Source organism: Sciurus vulgaris (assembly GCF_902686455.1).
Source record: "Sciurus vulgaris genome assembly, chromosome: 8".
In the NCBI taxonomy this organism is placed as follows: domain Eukaryota; kingdom Metazoa; phylum Chordata; class Mammalia; order Rodentia; family Sciuridae; genus Sciurus; species Sciurus vulgaris.
The window spans coordinates 69,316,751-69,333,638 of record NC_136468.1 but is presented as its reverse complement, the minus strand read 5'-3'; the positions used below and the strand labels follow the sequence as shown (position 1 = coordinate 69,333,638).

The following is a 16,888-nucleotide window of genomic DNA, read 5'->3' as shown; positions in this document are numbered from 1 at the left end:
CAGGTTCTTTGTTCATGTCTCAAGTTTAGACAATTTATTATTTCATTTTTTTGGAAAATAATACAATGAAAATGTCATGATTGTAAAATAAACTGAGACATTAACTCTTTTTAAACACTTTGATCCTTTATATATATTTTGTCTCTATATTGAGTTTAAAACACATAAACTGTAGTCCCTCAAGCTAATCAAACTTGTTGAACAAATTATTTAAGGGCAAATCATACATGTTTCATACTTACTGAAAACCACAATTTGATATGGATGATGGTAGTAGTTATATAGCAAAGCTAATGACAGAATAAGAATTCTCAAGCCCTCCAGCATTGTCAGAAGTTTCTGGTGTGGCTCAAAAAGGGCAAGAGGGAACTGTATTAAAAATAACAAATTTTTATAATTTTATCTCTGTTGACTACTTGCAAGTAGAAAATATACTTTCTGCTATTTTTTTCTACTGAAGCATTTAAAAGAAATGGCTAAATTTTAACTTGTTTGCCACAATGAACAGTCCTCCCTCAGTATCTGTTGAGGATTGGTTCCAGGAATTCCCATCCTACCTTCCATGAATACCAAAATCCATAGATGCTCAAGTCCATATATAAAATGGCATAGTATTTGCATATAACCTATGTACAGCTTCCTGTATATGTTCCATTGTCTCTAGATTATTTCATAATACCTGGTACAATGTAAGTGCTATGTAAATAACTATACTGAATAGTTTAGGGAATAGTGAAAAGAAAAAGCCTGTACATGTTCAAAACAGATGGAGGTGGGTTTCCCCTAATATTTTTGTTTTGTGGTTTATTGATTCCATAAATGTGCAACCTGAGAGTATGGAGAGCCAACTCTATTATGATTAAGGTGAACTGTATTCTTTGTTACTAGAAAAGCAGCACTTTTACTTCAACCATCACTTTTCCAGTAACTTGTATTAATTATTCTTTGTAGATCATTTTCAGAACACTTTGTGAATAGAAGATAAATATTCAGAAAACTCAAAGGAAACTAAAGTTTGGGGTGATGTTCTTAAAAACTTGAACTGCAGTTAGACATGGTAACACATGTCTGTAATCCCAGCTACTTGAGAAGCTAAGGCAGGAGAATTGCAAATTCTAGGTCAGCCTTGGCCTCTGGGTGAGACTCTGTCTCAAAAGAAACTTAAAAAGACCTGGGGATGTGACTCAATGGTAGAGTATTTGTCTAGCATTTATGAGGCCCTGGATTCAATCCCCCACTACTGAAAAAATTTTTTTTAATTCTTAAATTGAGCTTTAATATGCTAGATTATATTTTTAAATAGTCATGTGATGATTATTCATTTATTTTAAAATTTTAACAAATTCTCTAATCAACTAAGGGTTTCTAAAAATATGCATCTCAACATACTAAACCAAATAATTTTAAAGGGTTAACAGATAAATCTCAGTAAAATTATCAAAAACATTCAATGATGTATAATCCCATTTCCTTAATCCTTACTCTAAAAACCCACAAATAATGAATGATTGTTCTGTTTAGCCCGATTTAAATGTATTTATTGATATCTTGTATTGATTTGTAAAAATGGCATATTTTGCATTTATGTTTTAAAGACTTGTTCAAGAAGTAAGTGTCAGCCTAAAGGAAAGTGAATAATTTAAAAGAGATAAGTAAATATGGCTTTATTCTGACCTTTTCAAGTTAAAACTTTATAAAAACCTTTTTAAGGCAAACAAAGGAAAAGTAGTGCTAATATTGTTAATGTTTCAATGATTTGAAGTATGTATTTGCTTTATATATGTGAAAGAATTTTTAAATGAGTTTTCAAATCATGTGTGAGATAATACTGTGAAGTAGTGATAATATTTTAATGTAGCTTGTGCAAACAGCTTGTTGTGTTATGATCAAAATTAGTATTTGTAAAAATAAATGACTTAAGCAAAACTGTAACTGGATCAAAAAACTTCATTCTAGGTGGTTTCCAGTCAGAACTCATTCCCTGATGCAGCTGAGCAAACCATAATTTCAGCCTTAAAGGTAAATGATTTTCATTTAATATTTGACTTTATATAGCAAAGTGATTTGAGAATTGTTTGAGTAGGAGATACTGTATTCTTAAAAAATCAGAATCAGAAATAGAATATATGTGTAAATATATTTAAAGTAACATGTTGGATGATTATCCTAAAAAAAGAGGATACCTATGTGTTTTGTGTTTTCTAGAATTTAAAAATAGATCCTTTTGGTATCTGCAGTTAGTGTTCTGCTTATGACAATTATATATACAGAAGCAAGAATTTATAAGTATTTATTATATTTAGTGTAATATTATCCTAGTTCTTCACAAGGGTGACATTGACAACATCTAGGAGATGTTTAGGGTTATCATGACGGGATGGAGTGCTACTGGCATCTATCAGTGGTGACCAAGGATGATGCTAAATACTGTGCAATGCAAAGGACATCCACCCCCACAACAAAGAATTATCCTGCCCAAAATGTCAGTAATGCCAAGATTGAGAAACCCTGTTTTAAAGTGTAAGGTGTAACATCAGGGTGTATGCCCATTTTTAATATACTAACATAAATGTATCCCTTTTCAAATAATCAGGAAGTTTAATGAAAAATAATGTTGGTATGAGATTCAGAGCCATATGTAGTTAACATTGGGTAATGCTTTTAAAAGCAAGTAAGTTCTGTGGGCACTGTGGTGCACATCTATAATCACAGCTATTCAGGCAGCTGAAGCAGGAGGATCACAAGCTCAAAGCCAGCCTCATCAGCTTAACAAGACCTGTCTCAAAATAGAAAATAAAAAGGGCTGGAGATACAGAGCAGAGGTAAAGTACCCTGGGTTTAATCCCTAGTACCACCACCAAAAAAAAAAACCCACAAAAAAAGAACCAAAAAAATCACAAGTTATTCATTCCTTTAACAGTAATAGATACCCATTATTTAGCATCTACTACTATCAGACATATACAGAGACACACATTGAAATATTATAGCAAAACTTCAAGTTATATATTATTATTCCCACTTTATAGATCTTAGAAATAACAACTTGTCCAAGGTCATAGAACTGATACAAACCCAGATCCCATTGACTCAAAAGAGTCAGAGTACTATAATTTTTGCTTTTCAAAATCATACATTGTTGTTGTGGTGGTGGTGTATGTTTGTGTGTGTTTGTATGTGTGTGTGTGTATGTGTATTTTGGTTTGGGTTTTTCTGACAGGACTGGGAATTGAACCCAGGGGTCTCAAATTCTGAACTATAGCTCCAGTTCTTTTTATTTTTATTTTTTTATTTTGAGGCAGGGTTTCACTAAGTTGCCCAGGCTGGCCTCAAAGTTGGGGATCCTCCTGCCTCAGCCTCCCAAGTAGCAGGGATTATAGGTGTACACCACCATGACTGACAAGATTATATATATTTTTAATACTATAAGAAAAAAATATTCACAACCTATACTTTTTACATTTACTTAATGTTCTGCATTAATTTTTGAAGATTTAAAGTTTCCTTCTACTATCATTTTTCTTCAACTTGTTTTTATCGTTTCTTAATGTCTGAGGACAACAAATCCCCTTATTCTCTTGCCAGAAATACTTTTATTTCATTTTCAATTTCAGAGGATATTTTTACTGGAAATAGAATTACAGGTTTGAGAGTTTTCTTTCAACACTTTAAATATGTTGTTCAATCATTTTCTGGAGCTTTCAGAGGAGAAATCATCAGTCATTAAAATTGTTTTGTTTATGACCTGTCAGCTCCTTTTTCCTCCCTAGTTTTAAGATTTTCCCTTTCTCTTTGACTTTCAGTGGTTGTGATTATGATGGGCCTAGGCATAGTTCTCTTCAAAATTATACTGTTTGCGGGGCTGGGATTGTGGCTCAGTGGTAGAGTGCTTGCCTCGCACGTGAGAGGCACTGGATTTGATCCTCAGCACCACATAAAAATAAATAAATAAAATAAAGGTATTGTATCTGTCTACAATTAAAAAAAAATTTTTTTTTTAATTACACCATTTGGTATTTACTGATTTTCTCAAATCTACAAATCTATGCTTTTCATTATTTTGGGACATCTGGGGCCATTTTTTTCCCTCCAAATAACTTTTCTGCCTCATTCTCTCTTGTCTTATGGGACCTAGTTATCAGTATATTAGACCTTTTGCAATTACTTCACAAGTTTAATTATTTTTCAGTCATCTTTTCTCCAGATTTCTGTTGATTCTATCTTCAGGTTCATTGACTTTTTCTTCTGCTATCTCATTTCTTCTACTAAGCCTTCTCAGTGAACTTTTGTTTTTCAGATGGTACAATTTTTTAGCTGAAAATTCCCATTTGGGTCTTTGTCATATTTTGAATCACTGAGATTTCCTAATATTTTACTTACCTCAATGAGGTTTTTGCTTAATAGTCTAGTCTGGGTCATCTCAGGTTTGGCATCTATTGATTGTCTTTTTTTTTCCCCCTTGAGAATTGATTTAAAAAAATTTTTCCTGTCTTTTTATGTATGTAGTAAATTTTTACATATTCTGGAAAAAAACAATGACTACCAAATGACTAAAAACCAGTGACTACCAATTTTAATCAAAATGTATTAGGAAGTACAAATTTAAATATCTTACTACCTGCCTAATAGCTCATGTGGATTTCCCATAGACACTTCAAATTTATGTTCCAAACTTAACTCTTCATCTTTTTCTCTCTCCATCTCCAAATCAGCCTCTGCTGCTTCTGTATTTATACATTCAGTTAATAATATCACTAAACCCTTAAAGAAAAAAAATCCTGTACTCTTAAACATGTTCACTTCTTAGGTCCCATCTCTATTTACCAAGTTCTGCTGTCCCCTCATCTCTTCTGCTACATCTCACTTGGTTCAAACATTCATGTTGCATCTGTACTACTACTGTGGCTCATAATTGTTCATCTGTGGTCCCACTTATCTATGCTACTGTTTAATGTGATTTTTCCTAAATTGAAATCTTTAGCCACATTTTTTTTCATGGTTTAAAACTCATCCTTGGTCTCCTGTTCCTTTTGTGATGAATCCCTAACTTCTCAGCAGCCTACTCAGGGCACCTCTCTAATTGCTTCTTTCTCCTGTGAACAGGTCAACACTGGTAGTCTCTGTGTACTGAGTGCTTTGCAGTTTGCCTAATGCATCAGCTTTCTCTGGGTTCCTGTGCCATTTAACAGATGAGCTCCCAGTGTCACCCTTCTTTGAAATTCAGTTCAAGGAACACTTTTAATTTTTTAAATCTTATGAGTGTAAGTTGAAAGTCCCTCTGTGATCCCACAGTACGGAGTGTTTATATCACCATGATTTTTTTTAGACTACATTGCAAGTCCTTGAGGGCAAACTAAATCTCACACAGTATATAGTATGTTTATTTTCACCAGGGATAAAAGGCTATTAGGTGCCACTTAGGAACTTAATAAATAAGGGTACTATTTAATCTTTTGTCATTGATTTCAATCATTTGTATGAGCCAGAGCCTTTATTTGTCTTCATTATATTTAATCATCATTAAAGCATATAAAGTATACTTCAGTGTTCTATTTTGAGTGTTTACTGAGTCCCAGTCAATATTTCCACACCAAAATCCCATAACTAAGGCCTGGAGTCTTATAGTAACTAACCAGAGATTATGTCTCCCTGTGGAATTTTTCACCCTTTGCCATATGGACATTTCAGGCAAGGTAATTCTTTGTTGTGCTCTATCCTGTAAGACGTTTAGCAGCATCTCTGTCCTCTCCCACTAGATGCTAATGGCACATTTCTCTCCCTTTTTTGGTTGTGACAACCAAAAATATCTTTAAGCATTGCCAGCTATTCCCTGGGGAGCAAATTTACCCACAGCTGAGAATCACTGCTAAAGAACTCTCAACAGAAACCAAATTGTGAAATGCCTAACTGTTCTACCCTGTAAGAATTACCAGTACATTTATTGTAGTCATTCTTAAAAGCATATGATGATGTTTCAACTTTTAAAGAATTACTTTTGGTCTTTTTGAGAAAAAAAAAAAAAAAGTTTTCATTTTTTTCTTTACTTCATAAGTGGAACCATTTTTCCCTTCTCTCATGTGTTACTTTCTCCAGGGGCTCATTTAACCACTAAGCCTTTTGAAAAAAATTAGAAGAGTGGAGGAGTTGAAATTTTTCAGTGCCATGTTCCACATATTTTAAGCTTTAAAAATTGTTACTGACAGGATTAGGGAGAGGAGCAGACTTCTGTTGAGTTAAGCTATGTATAGTCTAAATTCCATAGAATATGAAAACTGTGAGTCAAAATGTTTCTCACATTTCAGTTTCTTTGTGTTGATTTCTTAGATTTTGCCTCTTCTTCCTTTTTTCTCTTTGCCAGACAATTCATGCTCTTATGGGGAATGCAGTGCAGCCCTTACTGACTTCAGTAGGAGATGCTATAGAGGCCATAATCATCACCATGCATCAAGAAGATTTTTCTGGGTAAAACAATCAGAAATCTGACTGACGCTACTGCCTTTGATTTGCATCCCCCCTTTCAGCCCCTCTGCCCCTTCCAGCTAGGTCTCATTCTTACAATAGCATTAAAAAATTTCTCTTCTTTTCATTTCTCTCCTGGTATTGAAAAAGAGGATGGGTTTATGGGATTCAGCTTAGCACTTCATGATTTTTGTGGTTTTCACTCTTGTCATTTTCCTTGCTTCTGACAAATGCCCTCTACTTCAACTTCTTTGTTACCTCCTGGCACAGCTGTAATACTCCTTGTATAAAATGCCCTGCCTCTGCTACTGTGCTCATCTGAATCCTGCTTTAGCTTTCTGGCAGGTTCTTACCAGCCCATTGAAGACTAATTTCCCTTCCTCAAACTTTCTGATCACATTCAATGTAAAATGAATCTTGCCATATTACAGTTTGAGAGGGAAAAGGAAGACAGGAAGAGGAGGACCATAGGTCCTTGAAGTAATAGATTAGCCCCTCTGAGGAGAGGAGAACATACACACAAGGCATCACCATCTGCTACTTCTCAATTATGCACATGTTTAATCCTTGTATCTTCAGTTTCTGCATGCAGGCTGTCTTTATAAAGATGCTTAGCTGGGTGAAGTGGTGCATACTTGAAACCAGCTACTTTGGAGGCTGAGTCAGGAGGATCATAAGTTCAAGACCAGCCTCAGTAACTTAGTGAGACCCTATCTCAACGTAAATACTAAAAAGGGCTAAGAACATAGCCCAGTTGTAAGAGTGCCCCTGGATTCAATCCTCAGTACTACAAACATAACAAACAAAAAAGATCCTTAAGTTTCTACAGAACCCATTACTGTACTTCGTCAGTTAAGAACCTCTTATTTAGGGCTTTGGAATAATTGGAACATAGAGCTCTAGCAATAGCCAAGCAAGTTTGTGTTCTAGTAAATTTAAATCAAGCATCTAATCCACAATGAGAATTTATATGTATTTTATTGTCACTTTATTTTACTTATATTGACACATGCTTATGAAACTTTTCTTAATACTTTATTTGCTACTGCTAAAGGAAATCATTGCAACTGACTAGACCAAAACTCTTGAGAGCATCCTTCAGAGTAGAATCAAGATTATACTATGCTTTTTTATAAAGCTTAAGATATGAAAGACCAATTCTGTGCCACCTAAATATGAGACTCATGTCACCTTTAAGGACACATATAACCTGAGAGTGAAGGGATAGAAACCAAAAGAGAGTAGGGGTACCTATATTTATATCAGACAAAATATATTTTAAATAAAAAACTGTAAAATAAAACAAAATCATTATATACTATTAAAGGAGTCATTCATCAAGTATATATAATATTTTAAGCCCATATCCACCCAATATCAGAGTACCTGATATATATAAAATAAATACTAAAGGATCTGAAGAGAGAGATAGATTGTAAAAAAATAGTAGTAGGAGACTTCACTACCCCATCTCCAACAATGAACAGGTAAAACAGACAGAAAATGAATAAGAAAATCATCTGAACCTTGCAGACATATAGAATAGTCTGTTCAACACCCACAGAATACTCATTCTTTTCAAGGACACATGGACCAATCGTACTGGATAAACCCTATGTTATTCACAAAGCAAGTCTGAACAAGTTTAAGAGGATCAAAGACATACCAGGTATTTTTCTGATCATCATGATGTGAAACTAGAAATCAGTAATAGTGAAAATATTCACAGATATGTGGAAATTAAACAACCCACCTTTCAGTAAACCAGTGGGTCAATGTAGAAATCAAAAGGAAAACAAAAAATCTTTTAAGACAAAAGAAAATGGAAACACAACATACCAGAACATAGGATGCAGCAAAGGAATTAAACCTAATATTACACCTCAAGGAACTAGAAAAAGAAGAATATATCAAGCCCAAAGTTAGCTGAAGGAAGAAAATAAGCCTTGGAGTAGAAATACATGGAATAGAGACTCTAAAAAGAAAAATCAACACAACCAAGAATTGTTTTTTTGAAAAGATAAAATCAACAGGTCCCTTAGCTAGCCTAAGAAAACAAGAGGACTCTTAAAATCAGAAATGAGAGAGGAGACACTAAAACTCATGCCAGAGAAATATGAAGGATCATAGGAAATTACTGTGAACAATTAATTATATACCAACAGTTTTGATAATCTAGAAAAAGGCACATATGTCTTCATGGCTGTTAGTAAAATCACAGAAGTTAAATATTGGCAAGGATAAATGGAAAAGGGAACCTCTATAGAATGTTGATGGGAGGTTCCTAGCCTCATATACCCTACAAACACTGAATCAAGAAGAAATAACCAGGTGCAGTGGCACATGCCTATAATCCCAACCACTCAGGAGACTGAGGCAAGAGGATTGAAAGTTGGAGATCAGCCAGGGCAACTTAATGAGACCCTGTCTCAAAGTAAAGTTGAGAAGGAGACTGGAGATAAAGTTCAGTGATAGGTCATTTGCCTAGCATATGGGAGACCCTGGGTTCAATCCCCAATACAACAACAAGAAATAGAAACTCTGAGCAGAACAATAATGAACAAATAATGAATTGAATCTGTAATAAAAAGTCTCCTGTCAAAGAAAAGTTTAGCAACTAATGGCTTCATTGATGAATTCTACCAAACATTTAAAAAGGAACTAACACCTATCCTCATACTCTTCCAAAAATTAAAGAGAGAATACTTCCTGACTCTTTTTTATGAAGCCAGCATTACCTTGATATCAAAGCCAGACAAATAAGAAAAGGAAATTATAGACCAATATCCCTGATGAACATAGATGCAGAAATTCTCAACAAAATACTAGTAAATCAAATTCAATAGCACTTTAAAAGAATTATTCACCATGATAAAATGAGATTTATGCCTCAGATGCAAGAATGTATTAACATATACAAGTCAATAAATGTGACATGATCATATGATCATCTCAAAAGCATTTGTCAGAATTGAACATCCTTTTATGATAAAAACTCTCAATAAAGTAGCTATGAAAGGAATGTACCTCAACACTAAAGGCCATATGTGACAAACTTACAGCTAGTATCATGCTTGATAGTGCAAAGCTAAAAGCTTTTTCTTTAAAATCAGGAACAAGATAAAATGTCCCTCTCACCACTAATATTCAATATAGTACTGAAGTTTCTTGCCAGAGCTTAGTCAAGAGAAAGAAAAACAAGGGAACCAAGTAGGAAAAAAAAGTAGTCAAATTGTTACTATTTACTGATAATATAATCTTAAATGCAGAAAACTCTATAGACTCCATCAAAAAAAACTTCTAGATCTAATAAATATAGTAAAGTTGCAGGATACAAAGTCAGAATACAAAAACAAAAAAGTATCATTTCTACACACTAACAAGGAGCTATCCAAAAAATCAAGAAAACAATCACGTTTTCAGTAGCTACCAAAAAAGTACTAAGGAGTGAATTTACCCAAAAAGTTGAAACATCTGTATACTGAAAACTGTAGAACATTGATGAAAGAAATCCAAGAAGACACAATACATGAAAAGATATTCTGTGTTATTGACTTTGAAGAATTACTATTGTTAAAATATCAGTACTACTGAAAGCAATCTACAGATTCAGTGTAATCCCTATTGGAATCCCAATGTCATTTTTCACAGAAATGAAAATATTCTAGAATTAATATGGAATGACAACCCCAAATAGTCATGGCAGTCTTTATCAAAAAGAATAAAACTAGAGTCCTCATACTTCCTAATGTCAAACTGTATTTTAAAGCTGTTGAAACAGAATGGTACTCTGGTAAAAATAGACACAATGGGACAGAATAGATGGCCTAGAAATGAATCCACATACTTAGGGGCAACTAATTTTTAACCAAAGTGCCAAGAATGCACAATGAAAAATAAACAATATCTTTAAGAAAGAATATTAGGAACACTGGTTATCCACATGTAGAAGAATAAAATTGGATCCTCATTTTATACCATATACAACTCAAAAATAGATTTAAGATATAAATGTAAGGTCTGAAACTTAAAAGTACTAGAGGAAAATGGGAAAATTCATACAGTATTGGTCTGGGCAATGATTTTTTTTTTTTTTTTTTTAATTGGACCCTAAGAGCTCAGGCAACAAAAGCAAAACTAGGAAATTATATCAAACTAAAAGCCTCTGCATGGCAAAAGAAGTAATTCACAGAGTGAAAAGAAAGCCTATGAATTTGAAGAAAATATTTACAAGCACATCTGATAAGGGATTGGCATTCAAAAATCATTAAGGACCCTCAAGAACTAAGTCACAAAATACAAAACAAAACAAACAAAAAAACCTAAATAACCCAATTTGAAAACAAAACAAAACAAAAAACCTAAACAGATAATTTCTCAAAAAGAAACTATCCAGATGATACAAATGTTTTATATCATGAATCATTATAAAAATGCAAATTAAAACCACAAGATATCACTTCACACCTGTCAGAATGGCGATTATTAAAAAAATGAAAAATCATAAATGTTGACAAGGACATAGAAAAAAGAGAACCCTGGAATACTGTTGATTGGCATGTAAATTAATGCAGCCATTATAGACAACTGTATGAAGTTTCCTCAAACTAAAAATATAATTAACATATAAATACCATATAAGTTTAATATAAGTACCATAATTGCTGAAAACAGTGTGTCAAAGAGATCTGCACCTCCATGTTCATTCACTAAACATGAACATATTTGTAAAAAGCAAGTTTCAACCTAAGTGTCCATCAACAGATGAATGGATTAAGAAAATATGGTATATGTACACAGTGGAATGCTATTAAGACTCAAGGAATTTCTGTCAATTGCTACAACATGGATGAACCTGAAGGACATTATACTAAGTGAAATAAGCCATGTACAGAAAACAAATCACCTGTTCTCATCCGTATGTGAAACCTGAAAACAATAGGATTCAGAAGCAGACAGTAGAATGTAGTTACTAGTGTTAGGGGAGATGTTGGTCAAATGGTACAAACTTGCAGTTAATGGGAGGAAAAATATTTAAGGTGATGGACGTCAGTCTTACAACGCTGTGTAACATATATCACTGCCATGTATGATGTAATTATATATTATTGCAATTTGTCAGAAAACTAAAAAAAAAATTTGAAGTAACTTTTTTTTTTTTCAACTTTACCCTTTGGACTGATAAACCTGAATAAAGACAGGCCATGCAGTAGTATGATTCTGGCAGGGCCAAACTCCATGAGGACTGCAGAAGGCTCCGCTCCACTCAAGCAGTGCTCTACCCTGTGCCTGTACTGTAAGCACAAATGTTCCACCATGAATTTCTCACCCACCTTGCTATTTGTTGGACAGTCATTTTACACCTGGATAAAATCCCTTCCTGCTGGGACAGAAGCTTAGTATGTCTATTTCTGTCTGCTTCTGAAAGTGGAAGTCCTCTGCTTAGCATCCTGTTTATAATAACCAATACTGTGTTTGAAGATCAAGTTCAAGTTTTCCTCATTCTCTTGTTCTAGAAACTTTGATCATAACTGTTTTTCATCACTGGTTCATCACCAGTTTCTTTGTGTCATTCTCAGAATATGGAAACACTTAACTTGTTTTTTGAAAATCATTGTGTAGCCAGTGATCTCATCTATTAGCCAGTATCAGGTGATTTCTAATTTTGGTATAATTCTTTTCCCCTATATTTCATATTCTTTTAATATATTCTTTAAAGGGCAATTGTAAACATTTATAAGTTATAAATAGTATATCATGGAGCATCAGCTGGCATCGTCTGTTGATCCAAATTAAAGCCTTTCTAAGCCTCATCATCTGGAGGAAGAAATTGCATACCATGTGTATTGTTACATAACCAGTCCCGCAGTCAGAATTCTGCTGTTGGACTGATCTGATTAAACAGCGCAAGAGCTGAGATATGGTTGCCAAGAATTCGTTTGGAGAGGGCAGCATTTTCTGCCATTGCAACGTGTAAAATGCTATTTCTGGATCCATTATTGATATTCACTTACCAGGCAAAACACGGGCATGGTTGGAGAATTGTGAGACTGGGAGGGACCTTGAGAGGCCAGAGAGTAAGAATGGCCCCGTATTATTCATCTAAGACAGGTGGCTGTCATTTTCATTCTTAATAATCTGTTAGGTAAATGGATTCCAAAATTCCTTCAGTCATCCTTCTAGCCTCTAAACACAGTCTTTAGAATATAATTTAAACATTGTTCTATGCTCTTTTATACTTAGTTTTAAAAAAAATGCCTTTTTACTATTAAGGGGGAAAATGGTGCAGACTTAAAATAGCACCAGAAGCAGGGAAATCAAGGCATGAAATTTAGTGCATTAGTGCTGAAAATGACTGTGTTTTATTCTTTTACAGGTCATTATCCAGCTCAGGAAAGCCTGATGTTCCTTGTTCTTTGTACATGAAGGAGCTACAAGGTTTCATTACTAGAGTTATGAGTGATTACTTTAAACACTTTGATTGCTTGGATTTTGTCTTTGACAACACTGAAGCTATTGCTCAAAGAGCGATTGAACTCTTTATCCGCAATGCCAGTCTCATAAGACCTCTTGGTGAAGGTGGGAAAATGCGACTTGCTACTGATTTTGCACAGGTAAATTGATGCATAACTACAAAGGGAGAAGATGTTTTAGTCTCAATGTTATCTATTCAGTAAAGACCTATTAATTATTGTTTTTAAAAAGTTACAGCATAAAGAAAAAATAAATCCACTTTATACTAATTGATTAAATGAAAAAGTTTAAAGATATTTTTATACCAGATAATTTTATATTTTGTTCTTTGTATTTAATGAAATAATTATCCCTCATCTTTGATCTTTCAAGATTAAGGTAAAGTAGCTCATTCCATAATAAAGCAGCATTTCCCATTTTTCGTGTAAAATGGAACTTTCTTACTATTTTGCCATCCTACCAGGTCAATACTGATAAAAGTAATTGACTCAAAAATGATGTGGGCAGTGAAATATCCTTTCAAATAGTGTAAAGGGGCTGCCTGTTGTCATGAGAAAAGAAACAACTCCAGCACGTCTGAAGTCCTCTAATGGCTAGCTCTGCACTCCAGGACTGTGTTTCTAATTCGTTAAGATGTACAGTGAACCAGGTAGATATAGAGTCGGATTGTTTGGTCTCCCTCTCTTAGGCTTTTAAAGTAGAGTACATTCCTTGGCTGTGGCTAGCCTTGAAATCATTCCAAGCTATCTGCGGTTTGTGAGATAAAATGAAATTAAAATAGCAGAAACATAATCAGCTCTTATGGAAAGGGTTATTTAAGTAGATTTTTTAAACCTTTCAGTACTATCAGAGGCAAAGGAGAAATACCCCAAATATACTTTCATTAAAAGATTCAGAAACAGATTCTTCTTTATAGAGCATGTTGAGGGTAAAATCATTTTAAAAATCTTTTAAAGCTGTTAGCTTTCCTAGTCTAAATAGTTATTCAAATGGAGACTTCATAGTGATTTGCCAGATCCTCCCTGCTTGTAAAGATAAAGGTTAATGTCAATATTTATTCTTGCCTGTATCTGGGAGTGTGTCTTGGTGCATTACTCTTGCATGGAAGAATCTAGGCTGACCGCTTATGTCAGGGTGATGGCTTGTCAGATGATCCCTAAGACCAGATAGACGTAAAAGATGGAAGTAATACAAACCTATTTCAGGTTTCAAGAGCCAGGCTCTTTACCTAATAATTGATCCAGCTATTAGTCATTTTCATCCCCAAATGATAGTCCTGTGTCTACTAGACCACAAAAAAGCTGCCTTTGGGGAAATGTGCCTTTAGTAACCACACATGAAAACAAATTAATCAAATGCTCCCATTAACTTGGCTTTTTTTTTTAACTTGTTTATTTTTGTCAGTTTCATTCTTGGGCATCTGTACACTTTGCTTTGTTTTACAGGTAAACTTAGTTTAAACAGAATTATATATAAACTTTTCTACTACTGGGTTATAGGCTGCTTATTGAAATGAAAACACAATGATGTCCTAGGCCCTCCCCTGCTCTTATTTGTTAAAACATAAGCTGTACTCAGGTCTCCTTTTCCCTTTTCCTCCTTAATTTTGTTTTACTTTTTCTGTCCTCTTCCCTCCCCTGGGCTCCCTCCCCCACCAGCTTATTTACATTCTGCTCCAGCTGGTTCTTGAGTCACTTTCCTGGAGGCAGCACTTCAAGTCCAATTAGAGTGGCAGCAGAGCAGGAGATGGCCAAAATGAGAGAGCTGTCAGAGAGAGGCTTGTTGTTTGGGGGTTTTATTTTAATGATATGTTCCCTTATGAGTCTTGAAAGATTGTGTCCTTGAACCCTATCACTGCAGCTAGCACCTGTTTGAAGTGCAGGACTCTGAGTGGCAGGAGTGAGCTGCTGCCAGCCCAGACTGTATTATTCAGAATTTTATTTGCGTTCATTTTTTCTTAAAACATGTTACTTAGTAAACCAATTTTTCCCTTCCCTGATAATAAATGAAGTTTATCAGTGATTATTACTAATTTATGTTCAAAGGTTCTATTCTCTGTTTCTTAAATATAGTAAAGGCATCTACATATACAGCTTTTACTTAGTGTTAAGAGTCTGTTTTCCAACCCCTCAGTGGCCTTCGGTTGCTGCAGTCTGTGTAGTATTGAGAGGCAGATGCCTTAACTCACTGCTGTACAGTGTGTCCCAATTTCAAAATGTCCCAACACCTTTCTTGGGCATGACTCCAGTCCTGTGGGTCATGGGCACAGGAAAGACAGGTGGAAGTACCATTATATATAATCATATTTATGACTAGTAGCTTTGGCAAATGTCCAACAAGGGGGATGATTTTATGATCCCCATTCCCACTTTTTTAAAAATTAAATTTTGAATTTGGGGTTTTCATTTCATTGGATTTGGTTTCTTGCAACAACACAATAATTGTGTTGTTGTACCTCATCTTTCAGAATCGTGCATAATTGGAAGTGTTTTTCCAGGGTTAGTCAAAACACTTAAATAGCATTACCCTGGCATTTATATTCATGACAGGCATCAACTGCCTACTAGAACCCCTTGTAACACCCTCAGTAAGTTCTATCAATTTGTATTCAAAATTAAACAAAGCCACTGAGGTCACTGGAATCAAGAATACACAAATACTCTCTGTGTTTGAAAAGTGTTCTTGTGATGAAAGTGCCTGCTCTTCTGGCATAAATAACAGAAAGAACTTAAGAAGAGCCGGTAAAGTGGTTTGGGAATGCAGGTGTTTGGCGTGATGTCCAACAGCAAAGACAAATAAATAATGATATATTTGAGGACTTTTTAAAAAATCCTAACTTCTCACTGGCACAGTGCAGAAAAAGAGAAAGTAGTTGCAGGGTGCCATCTGGAGGGCTCATGGTGAGGGAAGTACCCAGCATCTAGCCCCCTTAGGAATCCAGGTCATGGGCATGAGGTGGCTTCCTACAGGTAATTAATTCCCTGCTGTGACCACATGGTCTTGGTGTCTACACTAATCACACAGCAGTTCTGAAAGCATTAAGCTTGTCCAAGGCCCGGGGCTCTGCTGATTCTGAATCTTTGCAGACTTGCCCACAGTGCCCTCTGAAGCACACACTCCCCCTCCACCCTCAGTTTCTTTTCTTCCCTGAGGGGAAGGACAGACATTGAAGTTTGCATTAAATTATTTAGTGGGTACTCCTAGCAGTTTCTATTTATAGTCTTCTTGCGCCCTTGAAGTGTACATTTTTATCTCTCTCACTTTGCCCAAAAATATGAATTGAGAAAATAAAACAAGGTACTCTAAATTTGAATTTCTGTTCTAATTTCTGTTGTCTTTTCTTCTCCTGAATAATGTCAGGGCAGGAGTGTCCTAGGAGTATCCAGAGATGCCCTGTGGTTCACCAAATGTCTGTGGTGGAAAAGGAGCAGCTAGTAATTAGTTCACCTACCTGCAGCTGACTGCTCATTCCTCCCAAATAGAAGGGCTAGAGAGCAGCAGTCCTACATGCCATTTTTGTTTCCACAGCTAATTGCAGAGTCACCTCCTCCAAAAGAAACACTCTTGCCGTTTTGAACATGGCCTTTATTGTTTAATGGAATTCTGGCAGAAGAAACTGATTTTTAATACCCTGGAGGTCTTTCATGAATGCAAAATGTATTTTTAAAATGTAACATTTTGAAATTTTCCTATGGCTTTGAGATCTTCTGCATCATCATAGATTTCACAGCTTTATGAGGTCATATTCTCTTTATAGTAACTTTTTCTTGGTCATTTAATTGTTTTAACATTTAGTCCTGCTCAAGGTCTAGGCCGAAGATTGACTGGTTTGGACTTTGAAGACAGTGACCCACTAGGGTAATTGGGGAAAAAATTGACCAAGCATATCATGAAAAATAAATCACATAATCTGTGCTTAAAAAAAAAAAAAAGAATCAGGAATCCCAGTTTTTTC

At 34.9% G+C, this 16,888-nt stretch overlaps 1 protein-coding gene across 1 annotated transcript in view; it reads left to right on the top strand.

Annotated features, from left to right (window-relative positions):
• Window positions 1-16,888, top strand: part of COG5 (component of oligomeric golgi complex 5) — a 377,475-nt gene that overhangs the window by 340,584 nt on the left and 20,003 nt on the right. Inside the window, 3 exon segments of the mRNA XM_079150025.1 lie at window positions 1,957-2,019; window positions 6,359-6,462; window positions 12,836-13,073. Of these exon segments, the coding sequence (XP_079006151.1) occupies window positions 1,957-2,019; window positions 6,359-6,462; window positions 12,836-13,073 (405 nt within the window).